The sequence below is a fragment of the Prorops nasuta genome, unplaced genomic scaffold, assembly GCF_024137725.1.
Source record: "Prorops nasuta isolate Cenicafe-Biocafe unplaced genomic scaffold, Cenicafe_Pnas_1.2 PNAS00002, whole genome shotgun sequence".
Taxonomy (NCBI): Eukaryota; Metazoa; Arthropoda; class Insecta; order Hymenoptera; family Bethylidae; genus Prorops; species Prorops nasuta.
In genome coordinates this window covers 10,297,478-10,313,660 of record NW_027116799.1, presented here as the reverse complement: position 1 = coordinate 10,313,660, position 16,183 = coordinate 10,297,478, and the positions used below count along the sequence as shown (strand labels likewise).

At 31.5% G+C, this 16,183-nt stretch overlaps 1 protein-coding gene across 4 annotated transcripts in view; it reads right to left on the bottom strand.

Annotated features, from left to right (window-relative positions):
- Positions 1 to 1,049: 1,049 nt before the first annotated feature.
- Positions 1,050 to 16,183, bottom strand: part of hd (humpty dumpty) — a 97,241-nt gene continuing 82,107 nt past the window's right edge. Inside the window, exons 4-6 of one of the 4 annotated variants that reach the window (XM_066730366.1) lie at positions 12,780 to 13,061; positions 7,668 to 8,048; positions 1,050 to 4,286 (exon numbers count right to left, since the gene is read on the bottom strand). In XM_066730366.1, coding sequence (XP_066586463.1) covers positions 4,041 to 4,286; positions 7,668 to 8,048; positions 12,780 to 13,061 — 909 coding nt within the window. In that variant the 3' untranslated portion in view covers positions 1,050 to 4,040. Of the gene's footprint in view, positions 4,287 to 7,667; positions 8,064 to 12,779; positions 13,062 to 16,183 lie in introns of all 4 variants that reach the window. The other 3 variants (XM_066730374.1, XM_066730384.1, XM_066730393.1) reach the window with 3 other exon arrangements.

The following is a 16,183-nucleotide window of genomic DNA, read 5'->3' as shown; positions in this document are numbered from 1 at the left end:
GAAATAATTAAACCAAAAAATCATTAAATCGCAACTATCTACGCTTTTATTAATTATAATAATGTATAGTATGTGCTTTATTGCTATAGTTAAATAACGCAATCCTATGTTCTGCTGTTAGAGAAACACCCTGTATATGTATACCATTCAGACTGCCTTATAGCATATGTATATAGCAAGTTTAGCCGTCCCAATTTTTAAGTCAATATATCTTTATAATTTATATATTTTTTAGTATGCATATGTATATATTAGGGTGTCCGTTAAAAAGGCATTATTTTTGTTTGTTTCTTAACTATATCTAACTTGGTATAGAATCAGATAAAAATGAGGTTTGCAAGAGTCTAGCCGGTTTAGGTAATAAAAACCCGTGCCACCGAAGGATTTAAGTTAAAGACGAGATATCGCATAGAAAAATGATATTTTGTGACTATTTTGCATGTCATTTCTTCAATCTCCAAATATTGCACACGATGATGTAGCTTTGGTTAATTTAAGGGTCACTGAATATGGATCCATAGTGAAATTTATCTTTTGACTTGTTATAACCTTTATTTCTCGTGTTAATATTTTTTAAAATAACCATTTGCAATAAAAATTCATTATAGCCGTATGTTGAATAATTTCTCCTTTTTTACCTCGGTATCTACGTCCCTTTTCGTTCTGGCATATCTGAATATGATAAGATTATGTAAACATTTAAAAAATTTTTTTGTAACATGCATTTCATGGGTTAATGCTGTTAAAAAACATTGATTTATGATGACAAATCCTTTTATTCCTATATCTTCTAGAATTTCTATCTTTTTCTCTCTTTTTATTTCTATTACTTCGAAATGATTAGTTTTTAAGTTAAAAGTGCAGGCTCTAAGCTCTACCTTAAGGATATATTGAATGCATTTTTAATTTCTTAAAATTTAAATATTTTTGTTAATGAGCTCTTACCTATATTTAGATAGAATTTTTGGTAATATTAATATATTTTACAATAAGATATATTAATATTACCAAAAATGCTATCTAAATATACGTAAGAGCTCATTAACAAAAATATTTAAATTTTAAGAAATTAAAAATGCATTCAATATATCCTTAAGGTAGAGCTTAGAGGTTCCACTTTTGACTTAAAAACTAATCGTTTCGAAGTAATAGAAACAGAAAGAGAGAAAAAGATAGAGATTCTAAAGTTACAGGAATAAAAGGATTTGTCATCATTAATCAATGTTTTTATCAGCATTAATCCATGAAACGCATATTACAAAAAATTAAAAAAAAATATTTACAGAATCTTATTATATTTAAATATGTCAGAACGAAAAGGGGCGGAGATACCGAGGTAAAAAAGGAGAAATTATTCAAGATACGGCTATAATGAATTTTTATTGCAAATCGTTATTTTAAAAATATTAACATGAGAAATAAAGGTTGTGACAAGTCAAAAGATAAATTTCACTATGGATCCATATTCAAGGATCCTTAAACTAACTAAAGCTACATCATCGTGTACAATGTTTAAAGAATGAAGAAATGACATGTAAAATAGTCACAAAATATCATTTTTCTATGCAAAATCCCGTTTTTAACTTAAATCCTTCGGTGGAACGGGATTTTATTACCTAAATCGGCTTGACTCTTGCAAACCTCATTTTTATCTGATTCTATACCAAGTTAGATATAGTTAACAAGCAAACAAAAATAATGCCTTTTTAATGGACACCCTAGTGTATATTGAAACCTATTGAAAAAAGCTTACAAATGAGGCCATAAATATTAAAAATAACACCCTTTTTAAGGATCACTCTAATGCTTAAATAATTAGTTAGTCGGTTACAAATGGTCAAACATATAAATTAGGAAAGTATGAATAATTTTTAGAGAAAGTATCCTATATTTCATTGTTAAATCTATTCGTTAATATAAAAAGGTAATTAAGGATTATATATATATATATATATATATATATATATATATGTAAATATGTCTGCACTCGAGGCTTCATACTGGTATGCCGAGCATTCTGTCGAACGCTGCTCATTAGAAGATCGACGGATCGCTCTAACAATAAGAAGTATCCAATTAAGTAATTAACTCATAGACAACTTATTTATTAACCCTTTAACAATGCATCGAATAATACTTAATTATCCTCTAAGTTTTCGAGATAAAAATGGCTGTATTTTAATGAGATTTTAATATTTAAGTTTTTGTGATCGCTAAATCTCTCGAAATATGACAAATATTTTAAAACTTAATACAGCCGATTCAATATAGTGTACACGGAATTCTAAAAATTAGTATGAAAAGAGAAATGAAGCTTGTTCGGTGTATTATAAATATTTGCGATTTTTTACAATTAGACGTTTGAGAGGTATTTGATTGTTGTTTGGAAAAGGGAACACCCAGCGTAATTATGCACTACATAGCAATTTTCGCGAAAACCGCTCCCTCCGCTTCATTCTTGTTTTTTGTAGCGTCTCCTTCTTCTCATTCTCAGTTCCCAAGCCTAAACGTTGACGGCAAACTCATTTTTTGTAAATTCAGCGATTGCCAAAACGACCCAAACAACATTCACCTAATCATACGATATCATGACGTTTTGTATTAGATTAAGAGTTATTTGTTGTAAGATTAAATAAGTATGTTATAAACGACTGGCATCAAATTTCTTTATACCCCGGTCGATTTAATAAAGTACTTTCTAAACAACTTCTTTTGTTATGTACTCCAAGGACATGAACATTTTTAAAAAAAAAAGTCATTATGTAGACTTTTAAAACAATCTTCTCATTTCTTAAAATTGAAATATACAATATAAAACCTACTATTTTTAGTTTTAAAAGTTTAAATCCGTATATCAGAATTTTATAATCGTAACAGTCATAAATTACTAAGTTGTAGCCGATTTGTAACATCTTTATATAGTGCTTTTATTCGATGACGCAATATGCGTCTAATACACAGTTAAAGAGTTAAAATCTAGATTTTTAAAGTATATAAAAACTTAATTTTATAGTTATTCATACTCTCGAATGTATAAAATTAGCCATTATTAACCGACCACCTATTACACTACTTCCTGTTTTTATTTAATAGGTCAAGAGATTATTATTATAATAATTCTGACTTTAGAATTTGGAATAAAACTTTGAAGCGATATACATGTTCTTATGTACAATCATAAGTAACTCATTTGAAAGAATTATTTTTCTATAGTATACATATACAGGGACTGCAAGATAAAATAGCACAGCGGCTGTGAGAGCAATAAAATAGCGATAGCGGCCAATAAGTAAATCATTGGTTGACGACAAACAGAAAGAAATGAAAAAAGCAATTCACTGTTTCTCTATCTAATTCCTACTGCTCCTTCCTGTAAATTGAATTCATTTGTCAATTGAAAAAGCAGTATAAAGGGAGTAAGCGAAGCTACATAAGTTCCGGAAAACCTCTTAAGAATAACTACAAGCCAAGCCTTAAAAATTCCTGATAAATCTTAAAAGTTTTTTACTATCTAGAGATACTGATAGACAAATAAAAAATTATCAAGACCTAAACTGTGCAATTATATGCCCCATACATTTCTCGAAACAGATGTACCCGCCTTAACAGAAATGTAGCCGAAATCTCTCTCGCACTCACTCATTTACGCACAAGTTTATTCATTCAATGTGTCTACTAAAACGTAATAAATGATTGAATATTTATATGTACGTCGCAAGAAAGAGAAAGAGAAAATGCATATGCTCTTTAACTAGTAGTAATATTTTATAGCCTCTTAGATTGGTAAATGAATCAAGTTATAGGAAGAGTAATAGGACTGACAAGGAAACAAACCCCGTAACGAGGCACTTGTTGGCGTCCCTCTGTTTGTCATCAACCCATGATATGCTTATAATCTTCTCTCCGTCAATTTTAGTGATTTCCAGAATGATCCATTTTATCTAGCGGTCTCTGCGTATATATTTAGTAATCAATTCATGAAGGGATAGAAAAATATTTCTTATGAGATGAACAATGGAAACTGATAAGAAAATGTTTTATTAAACAATATCTTGACCATTCTCTACTTGACATCCGTAATTATCCTTCTCTTTTTGCGTAGTGTCGTCTTCCTCTTCCTCCTCCTCCTCCTTTTCCACTTGCACCTGACCCTGTTGCTTCTTCTCATTTTCGGCCGATAAATCGCCTATCTTGGTGGTCGAGTTTACCGAATGTGTTTTGTTTAACAGTGAACTAAATTCACCAAATTTCATAAATTCGTCCATGGCTGATTGTTCCAAGTTTATCTAAAAATTGTAAGAGAATAGTACAGATTGCATGAAAAAATTGCTATTATACTACAAACGAGGTTCGAGAATTAATGGCCAAGTAATAAAATGTAGATGAGAAGGCCTATTCTGAGAAAGAACAATTTATGTTTCAATATTTTTAATATTATCCCACACACACATAATTACGTAACAAAATTTTTAAGTTAAAAATAAACAAAATGGCTACGAAACTTGGTAAACATTAAATGTTGAGGGGATCCATTGCCCGTCGAGAAAGTGCTTTCAAATTATCTTCTACATATTTAAAAATTTGAATATATTCATAGGGACCAAATTGGCTCGTATTGATCTGCTTAATTAACGTAAAAGTTTATTTTTTGGATTAAAGACAAAAATTTTGTAAATCGGATATTAATAATAATATTTTATTTCCCATCAATAATTTCGAAAAAGGGAGCCTTTACGACGCTGCGCCAAACTTCAACGAGTAATTTAAGACGAACAAGAAGCAAATATTCCCATAAATGTAGAAGATTTTTTGGAAATACTATTGTAGCGGAAAAAGGAAAAATGTACAAATTTGCCATTGTTGCGCTACAATAGTATTTCCAAAAAATCTTCTACATTTATAGGAATATTAGCTTCTTGATGGTCTTAAATTACTCGTTGAAGTTTGTCGCAGCGTCGTAAAGGATCCCTTTTTCGAAATTATTGATGGGAAATAAAATATTATTATTAATATCCGATTAAACTTTTTTTTTAATCCAGAAAATAAGCCTTCACGTTAATTAAGCAGATCAATACGAGCCAATTTGGTCCCTATGAATATATTCAAAATTTTAAAATTGTAGAAGATAATTTGGAAGTACTTTCTGGACTCGCAATGGATCCCCTTAAAGTTTCAACTATTTTTGACCATCAAAACAGGTATTTAGAATTAGTCAAAAGTGCCAAATAAGTCTTAGATAAATCTATTTAAATTTCTTTTCATCAGCGTCTATTTTCAACTTTTCTCACACCCAAAAGGTAAAAAATATTAAAACGTTTTATAAGAAGTTCTTCTAGGATTTATAATAATAATAAAATAGCATTCACAATAGTTTTTCATACTGTTAATATTTTTCAAATCATATAAAAATCAGTCAAGATCAAAATTCATTAGGTCGATAGCCTGCAAATATCATGTAATTCGTTGAATATCAATAATATAAAAAAAACAGTTTAGAAATAGTTTTTCATATATATAGAAATAGTAAATCTAAAACTAATGAATTATTTTCCTATTATTATGTTTTTCGAGTTCCATAACAAAAATTTCGTTACTAAACTCCCTAAATATCCATAATACAAAGTAAACTGCACTAATATTTTCTATTTCCTATAATATGTGCATAATAAATTATTATAAACTATTTTTAGTATTGTTCATATTTGACAAGTTATCAAATGTTTATATGCTATCGACCTTAAGAATTTAAACATTAGAACAATGAATTTTAATGTAGACTTAAAAATGGTAGCGAAATGTAAAAGCTATTAAATTCGTATTAATTAGTGTGAAACGAACAAAAAACTTGTAAAATTTGTTAACCTGTTAACCGGGGAGTTCTAGCGAAATTTTACTGATTCCATACGCATATTAAATTCATGTCGAGACACGCATGAATGACGTATTATCATAGTCGATCGAAAATATACGTCCCGTCCGTTCCAGGGTGCAAATTAATTTTCGAGGATGTATTCATATGTCCTACCCGTACCCGATATTGTTTACACCTGACGCATTTATGCGTCTTGCCCGGTTAACAGATTAATATTAATAATATCTACCAAGCTGCATAATCATTTATATACATGTAGACTCTTAACCTAAACATATTGTTATACAACTTGGATAATATATAAAAAATATTGAAAGAAATTTTAACCCTTTAACACTCCAATGCACTGATTTTGATCGTTGATTTTAAAGTTGTACTATTTGAAAAAAAGGGATGATATAAAATCGGGACAAACCTTTTGAAGTATTTTTAAATGTTTTGCAAATGTTGGGGGTCAAATTTGAAATAAATGATTTTTTACTTTTTCCTTTTTTGAAAAATACTTTCAAAAACGTATTTTTTGCAATAAGATTTCTTTTTTAAATCTCATTTTTCGAAGACTTTCCAATGTACAAACAACTTGGGACTAATTTTAAACGTGCACTCGATGTTCAAATATGGAGAAAATTATCTTCCCAAATAATTAATTCTCAACTCCGAATAATTCAAAATGGCGCCCAAAAGGAAAAATTTTACCGCATAAGTTTATACTGCTGCAACTTAGAAACTATTAACTTTCTAAAAAAATGTTCAATAACAAAAAAGACTTCAAATTCATCAAAGAATACCAGAAAATTTTTCGGAATATTTTGAAGTATTTTCGAAAAATTTTTCGTAATTTCCTAAAAATCAAAAGATATGTTCGAATCTTTCTGGAATAACGCCACATACAGTGTATTCAATAGATTATTTAAAGCATTTTTCAAAGTATAAAAATTTCTTGGAAATCTGTTAGTGTTTTCTATTTAAAAAAATTTAAAATTATGGTTTGACATGCCTAAAACTAGAAATACTGCGGATAACTCGAAAATGATCAACTTTTACCATTTTTTTTTATATTTTAGAAATTTTTTTAAGTAATTTAAAAAATGCCAGGGCATTTTTCCAGAATTTTTCGAAAACATTTTTCAATTTTCAAAACACGATAATAAACAATGTTTTGCAAAGTACCTCAAAATATTCTAAAAAAGCGTTCCGGTATATATCCTTTGAAAAGTTTTAAACCCTTTTTGTTACTGAAACTTTTTTGAGAAATTTTATAGTTTCTGAGTTGTAGGTATTTAAACTTATCCGACAAAATTTTGCGTTCTGGTCGCCAATTTGAATTATTAGGAGGTGAACATTAATTTAGGAAAAACATTTTTTTCGTATTTAGACATCGGGCGCAAGTTTAAAATTATATAATCTCAAGCTGATTAGACACTGGGAAGTTTTCGAAAAAAGAGATTTACAACAAAATCATGTTGTAAAAAAGACGTATTTGGAAGTATTCTACGAAAATCGAAAGGTCAAAAGTTATTTGTTTTTAATTAAGATCCCACTGTTTGAAAGATCACACCTAAAAATAACAGAAAATGTTGGTCCCGATATTTTATCACTCCTTTTTTCAAGCAGTACAACTGTAAAATTAACGATCGAAATCAGCCGATTGGGGCGTTAGTGGGTAAAGTTGTTTTCTCAAAATTGGCTGCTATATTTAGGATTTGTAGATTGGCTATGAATTAGCGGACACCCTATAGCAGTATATGCATAAATTATTTTCAATAAACGCAATATGACATGAGGAACCTATTACCTTTCTTGGTCTACCTCGTTTAGCTTTTCCTGGCAACGAAACCAATGATTGACTGCTCATGCTCGACAGGCTACTTTTTCTTTTTGGCCATTGCAAGTGTGAATCTAAGTGCTGTTTTAATTTATCTTGTCGCGCAAACATCCTAGGGCACATGTTACAAGCGAAAGGCCTCTCGCCCGTATGCACTCTTCTATGTCTGGCTAAATGAGATGCTCGTGTAAAAGCTAACGTGCAGAGGTCACACGAAAAAGGTTTGTATTGTGCTCTATCTGACTTTGTTACAGCTCGTTCCTTCTCATCGTGCAAATTAGACTTTTTATGAATATCAATTTTTCTCTTCAATCCACCTGTACGATTCGCTTCTAAGCCGCCCGGAGAAACCTGCGGACACAAATTCTATTTTCACTACAATATAATTACATTTTAAGAGTAACATTACTTCTACACACAAGACTTACAAGAACGAAGCGAAACACGAACACAACGCGAAAAATTGGAAGTGAGGAGTCAAAAATGCACAATAAACCAATAAGTGATGCATAGTAGGGAAAGCTTCTCCCACAAGTACCAAGCTGTTAGCAATAAACCAATGACAATAAATACAACAATCACAGAAACATATACTCATTACTCCTATCTCTAATTCAAAATTTAATATTATACATTTTTAACCCCCTAATAATTTTGAAACCATTATAAATTACTCATTTCAGAAATAAAAGTAAGTTCAAGTATGATTTCATTAGGATCAAACTTAATTATATTTATACATATGTGAAACATGTAATTAAAATTAATCCTATTAGAGAAAATAATGACAAAATAATGGTTTAGTTATTTAGTTTTAAGTTGGCAGAATTAGAATTCTCTAAATTGGTGAAACTTGGATACAGATAGCGCTAGACCAACCCTCTGCCGCTATTAGTTTTGCTGTACACCGATTGAAGCTAGTGGCACTGGTAATACTCTCCACGGCTGATTCGGGTTGATATTTGTTATACAGGGTGTATCAGCAATAATGTTATTAATTTTAACCACATATTCTTGAGCATAAACTAAATAAGAAAATCCTACATTATAACATCCGTAAAAGCATTATTGCTGAGATAAATCAATTTTAAACCGATACATCAGTGTTTCGATTCCACGGAAAAATTACTTTACTTTCACTTTCGTTCACACTTCCCTTTCGATAAGTAAACGAAGCTCCACTTCACCATTCCGTATTTCCACACGCACATATGTGTAACTATACTAATTATAAATATTATCTTTTAACATCCTACATTTCTGACCCTGGTGCTGTATAAAATATATTTTCTACATATTTTAAAAATATCCTGGAAAGCGCCTATTAAGTTCAAAATTCTGGAGAATAGTATGGCTTTACATGAAAGCTAATTTTCGAGTCATTTTGCTCTTCCAATTATGCAGCGCAGTGCTATATCCGATAAAACAGTAAGATTTTGAAAAACAGAAAAAAATAAAATTTCTTATAATCGCGTTTTTAATATAATACTCATTTATTGACTACCTCAGAGCAGCTCATATGTCGCGCCACCGAAAAGATAAAATGGCTTCTAAAATTAATCTAAAAATAACGCCATATTATTCTTCAGAATTTTCAACTTAATAGGGGCTTTCGAAGATCCTTTTAAAATAGGCAGAACATAAATGTTATGCAGTACCAGGAACAGAAATATAGGACGTTAGAAGGTAATATTTACAATTGGTATAGTTACACATGGGTACGTGTGGCAATACGGAACAGTGAAGTGGAGCTTCTTTTATTTATCGAAAGGGAAGTGTCAACGAAAGTGAGAGTAAAGTATTTTTTCCGTTGAAATCGAAGCCCAGATTTATCGGTTTAAAATTGATTTATCTCAAGAACGATGCTATTACGGATGTAATAATATAGGACTTTTCTATTTAGTTTATATTCAAGAATATAGTTAAAATTAAAAACATAATAGCTGATACATACCCCGTATAGGCTTGTACTGCAAAGTTGAAGAACCATTTAGACCCAGACTGACTTCATTGAGCTCAAAGAGATGTTCACGAAAATGAAATCGTTGGAATAAACATATGAAAATGAAAATGTCAAATCATTTTTTATATAATAATCTCAAGAATACATTTTTAAATAAAAAAACAATTTGAAATTTGATGTCCAAAATCTACTATTTGGAACGAAAGAGCTACTTGCTAGAAGCGTGTTTTGTAAAAAATAGACATAGTTAACCAAATTTTTGATGATAACAATAGTTTTATATAGCATTATTGCGATATAGTATTTGTGGAAAAAGCATGGATCCGGCAAATAAATTTTGGTTCAGGTATTAGTTTTTAGACAATATTTCAAATATTTTTTCTATTTAAGAGTGCACGTTGTTGATTAATATTTTAAAAAATATAATTTTTTAATTAATTTGAAATTTTTATTTTTATATGCTTATTCCAATGCTTTAAATGTCGTGAACATCTCTTTGAGGTAAATAATCGAAGACACAGAAACTTGCATTATTTAAATTCAGCTATGTTCTGAACTATCGTTATCACCTTCTGCTAGGATTAATAGTAATTGCCTGTAATATTGATTTCACTAAGTTTTTTAATTAGAAATTTTAGTAAGTGTGTCGTGGATTTTTTTCGTAGAAAATAGGAAAGGAATGGAGATTCAATAATATTATCTCTTACTAAGGCACTCTTCTTGTCAGTAATTCTATATACTTGTATAGCCTTTTTTACAGGCGAAGCATGTTTTTGTTTATTTTAGTACACTAGTAGCATTGAGAAAGTTAAAAATATTCATCAAAAGAAAAATGATATAAGAATATATCAGTCTGGAAATTTTAACTTCGATTTTTACATTTGTATGTAAAACATCGAAAATGACATTTAGACATTTCACACACAGATATATACATTATAGCATATAATGAAGATTATCGCCAGCGTTGTCTAGCGGATTTTCTTGAATAAGTAACCAGCTCTAGCATGTAAAAGCATATGGAGTGTCAGGGGGCTACGCTAGACAAATCATGGAAGAACGTTCCAGAAGCGTCGGTTAAATCAAGCAGAGTTGTTATGAGAAAATTGTATTTTACGTTTACAAAGATTTTTTAAGTCAAGAGTTTATGTATTTGAACTATGTTTTGTTTGGTATACGAGTCACAACAATAAATAAAAGTAAGTTCTTTGGGTATTGGTGTCTGTTTTTCAGAAGCTTCTATATTAACCCTTTTCGGTCGGAAGGCAACTCTCAGTTGCCATTTATCGAGGAGTAATAAGTTTTGCCGTCCGCAAAGGGTTAAAATCCATTAAATCCGAATAAACTCGTATTTGAGCTCATTTTCATCTTTGAATTGCAAAGTACATGTTTATAATAATTTCAATAGTATTAGAATAAAATTGTATAATATTAAATTTTTTATTACTGATTAGAGTAATGGGTATATGAAATTTCTTCAGTTTATTCTATTTTTTGTAGTTGGTTTATATTAGTAATTATTTACTACTACTACAGGTGTAACTCTCATGGTGGAGAAAGTTTTACCTATCAGTGAAATTGTGTCACATCAAACATTTGTGTGTTTAGTTTTGGATGACAATAATTTCCTCGAGAATGTTACATACAAGTAGTATTAAAAAAGCCCTAATAATTACAAGGAAATAATACATCTATTTAGGAAAAATGAAATCATATGCTAACTGAAAATCAGTGATTAACTTGTAGAATATATTATACAATATATATATATATATATATATATATATACAGTGTACCTGGTTAACTATGGATAAACTGTGATATTCGGATATAGAGGGTGAAAATCTAAGAAAAACAGTTCAAAACACTTTTAGGCTAGCACCTTTAATTAAAAAGTTATTAGCGATTAAAGATCCTTGCTTATAATTGGATTTGATTAGGCGAAGGATTCTATTGGCTGTGTGACTAACCCATAAGCGAAAAGATTCCGGAAATGGTAATACTAACACAAATACACGGGTATTGGATACACCCAACTGAGCTTGTAACAATTGCCAAAAACCGAGCAGCCGAGTCTCGAGTGTGAACGCTATAAAAACAATAAAAGCATAAATATCCTTGAGAATAATCATAAGTTAAGATTAAAACTTTTGATATTAACATTTAACAAGTAAATAATTAATATTTTCGAATTGTACGTTTTTTTACGACGAAAATAAGTTCAAACACGACATAATGACTATTTGAGCTGTCTTATTCATTCATTAAAACTTAATTATACCCTAAAGTTTACGTAATTATGTTGTGTTTGGACTCATTTTCGTCGTAAAAATACGTACAATTCGAAAATATAAATTATTAATTTGTCATATGTAAAAAGCAAAAGTTTCAATCTTAGTATATGACTTTTGTCAAGGATGTTTATGCTTTTATTGTTTTATAGCGCTCACACTCCAGAGTCGAGACTCGGCCGCTCGGCTTTCGGCAATTGTCACAAACTCAGTTGGGTGTGTCCAATATCTGCATATTTGTGTTAGTATTACCATTTACGGAATCTGTGCGCTTATGGGCTAGTAACACGGCCAATAGAATTCTTCGCCTGATCAAACCTAATTATAAGCAAGGATCTTTAATCGCTAATAACATTTTAATTAACCGTTTGAGTCCCAGACGGTATTGAAAAAACACTGTCGAAGAATCCCAAAAAGCGCGATCGCGCTTTCCCTATATATGTACGAAAATACCCAAGCAGCGCGATAGCACCTTCGACAATACGTAACCCACCGTCAGTTGTCCACAATGCTCGAAATGTGCTGGGTTTTTCTCGACATAAAATCTTAACAGCGCGATCGCACTGCTTGGGACTCAAACGGTTAAGGGTACTAGCCTAAAAGTGTTTCGAAATTTTTTACTCAGAATTTCACCTACTATCCGAATATCTCAGTTTAGCCATAGTTAACCGGACACCCTGTATATATGCACATCATAATATATTCTTATTTGACATACACGTAAATCAGCTATTTGAAAAGTTATTTGGCTGCAACAGTAGCAGCAGGATTTTCAGAGAAGAAAGTTGAAATACATAGGCGGGAAATCACGAAAACTACCAATCGTACCGTACACTCTCGTTCTTGTAAGCCCTCATTCACTTGTATATCTGGTACCGTAGGATCCGTCAATTCGCCATTAAAATCTGGTTCGGATTTTACCAATCCGGCAGAAGCCACGGCTGCCTCGTATAAAGCTTCGTCTCGTGCAGCAACATCTCTCAGAGACACACGTTCCTTCAATCTAGTTTCTGATAATTCATTGTGCCTCGAAGACATTCTGCCCACAGATACTCTCTTTTGACCTTTGAACCTGGTCTCCCGCTTGAACATGGGTGGTGGAATGCGTCTCTACAATAAAATCAGTAATGAAAAAGACATGATTTATCTACAGATTTAGATTGTTTAGAATCATTCAGGGTAAAAGAGTACTCGCAATGGCTGAATTTTCGATTGAGGAGATACTAATTTAGGTGAAATGCTATATTATTAGTGATAAAATGCCATTATTAGAAATATTCCATATTCCATATATAGAGAATACCTCAAATAAATCGATTTAGGGGGAGAGGTTCCGCTTACGTATGTGTTAATCCTGTGGTTAGGGCTCTGTGTATAATTGACTGAGGAAAGGAAGAGAGTCGATGACTGAATGGACTAAGTCAGCTTCGCTTTTCACGTTGCTTCTCTATCACTTTTACTAAGTTTTTTTTAAACGCAGATTGACAATATTCGCTGGCTGCTAGAGAAGAAGACTAATAAAGTGAGATAGCAGGGGGGTAGCATAACAGCATAGCGTGTGCAGAGTAATAACAGCATGTGTGCCTTAGATTCTCCCCCTATTTTCCCTTCTGATCCTTTCTTTCTCCGGTTTTGTTTTTATTTAATAAATATTTTACGAAATTATTTTTTTCTTAATATGAAATTGAAGGTATCGCTGAAGTACCTCGCACGACGCTCAAATTTACATAAAACTGTTATTCAAGAACTTTATTGATGTTACACAGAAAAAAAGGTACTTATAAAAACGTAAAATAAATATTCTTTTTGAGAGTTGCATCAATGAATATTTGCGAGATCTCCTTTTTACAAAATAATAAGTTAGGACAAAAATTAAAACCCAAAAACTTTCTTAGCAAAGCGTGGTTTTTTAACCTTTACAGCCCGAACATATTTTTCATTTAAGGTACGATTTCACTTGTCGCTCGTCGATAGCGACAAATGGTCACGTGGGACAAAGTATACTACACTTTCTGCTTATTCTGTCGCTAGCGACACTGAAATAAAGTTGGATTTATCCAACTTTTCAGCGACATCGCTAGTATCGCCCGTATTGCCTGTATCGCTGCTCTGTATGTATTCAACGGAACGGAACAGGCGGATCGTGTGAATTTTAAATTTGAAAAATGGATGGAAATTCAAATTGAAAATACATTTGTCACATTTATAGCAAGCCGATACATATGAAGCTAAAAATAATATAATGAATAATTATTGTAATTCATATATAAAAAACGTTGAATATAATTAACCCAAAAAACAGGCTTTGCTTGTAAAATAATACGGCATATATACAGAGTGAAGCTGTTATACTGCCCTAGAATATAGATGCGGAAAGACGAGTATCTCTTTAATTATAAAAGATATTCAATTTGTGCATAGGACCTTCTCGAATTCTCTTGTTATTTGCTTTCGCATAGGTCATATATAAAAATTGAATATCTCTTATATAGTTAAAAAGATATGCATCTTTTTCTACTAATGTTTTGGGGCGGTTTAAGTTCCTTACCCTGTATAGATTTCTTACTAAAAACAGAATCTTAAATTGTAACATTTTTATTACAAAATAAATTCAATTAAGTTTTATTATGAGTAACATGTAGCAACAATTAATTTTACTAATAAAATTATCAAACTAGGGATAATCATAACTTTACTAATGTAAATTATTATTTTCTGATATATGAACTATATAATTTTCATCCTCTCATGCTATATACGAAAATGAAGGAATTATTTTCATAACAAGGATTTAAGAAAACATTCATTTCAAATATATATGAAACCTTTATTAATTCCTCATTCAATATATGTGCATACCTCATAACTTTTGATTATTATTATAATATTCACAATTTTTTTATACATATGCAAATTAAATTCAAATGTCATATACCATAACACGACACCACAGTCACTACACCTAAGAAACCATTATGCGATTGCTGCTAGCGGTTACCCGTTTCCTTCGTTCCTACATTCAGAACCCGCCTCAGAATATATCGCTGCTAGCGACGAGCGACAAGCGACAAGTGAAAACATAGGAGAGATAAACTGCATATTCTGTCGCTAGTGTCCATCTTGGATTGCATATACTATATCATCTTATATTTATCGCTAGCGACGAGCGACAAGTGAAATCGTACCTTTACTTCTTTGTTTTAGCTATTACAGTGGTTTGACTAATGTCAATGGCAAAAACTTTGAACATGTTGCTACCGCCAATAAACCACTATAGTAGCTTCCAAGACTATAAAGGTTAATACTTAAATCGTCGAAACAAGAAAACGTGCATCTAGAGGCAAGGTAATGTCTCGAAGGCAAGTATATATATATAGATATTAGGATCTGACTAACTCCAAAGCGCCTCTAATGTCCATTAGTTAAAATATTTATTTCCTGAAAAGTCAATTGGAGTATTTGGAGTTACAAATCGCACGTAAAAAACTTCTCGTAGAAGGAATTGTACTTGCAAACCGTCATACATCTTCGTTTGTAAGAAACATTTCATGCACTATATTGTTAACATTTATTCAAACGTTAGTATACCATATGGCCGAAAAGCATTATGACCAAAAGACATTATGGCCGAAAAATATTATAGCCAAAAAATGCTATATTCAGATCAATAAAAATCTGTCGCAAGCTTCTTACCGACAGTACAACCTCATTGATGCTACAGATTTTCAATAATTTTCATTGATCTGAATATAGCGTTTTTCGGCCACAATATCCTTCGATCATAATGCCTCTCCGTCATACCTTTCGGTCATATGGTATACTACCATTCAAACTCATATTGCACACCACGTGGTATCTTTCAGGATTGCACTGGCCATATTGATTTTGACGCCTCGCAGTTCAGATCCCAACACCGTTGAGATAATGCTCTCTTTTACAGCATGTTTGGTCGCCCTAACCTCCAAAGAATATTTAACTGACTTCATCTGCATGAATTTCTAAATTTGACAGTCTGTGTTGGAGATCGGAGGTATGTCGGTGCGAACGGTCGGGGACTCTCGAGTCGTTTCGCTCCGACGCACTAACCGTCTCTCTCTTCTCCTACTTCTACTCGACGCCACTAGGTGCTACCAACCCGAAGCGCTTTCTCGCTCCCAACTTCTTACCAGCAAGGTACTTAACCCTTTCGAACCTACAGGTACCCATATGTACCAGCATAATTTTCTCAAACA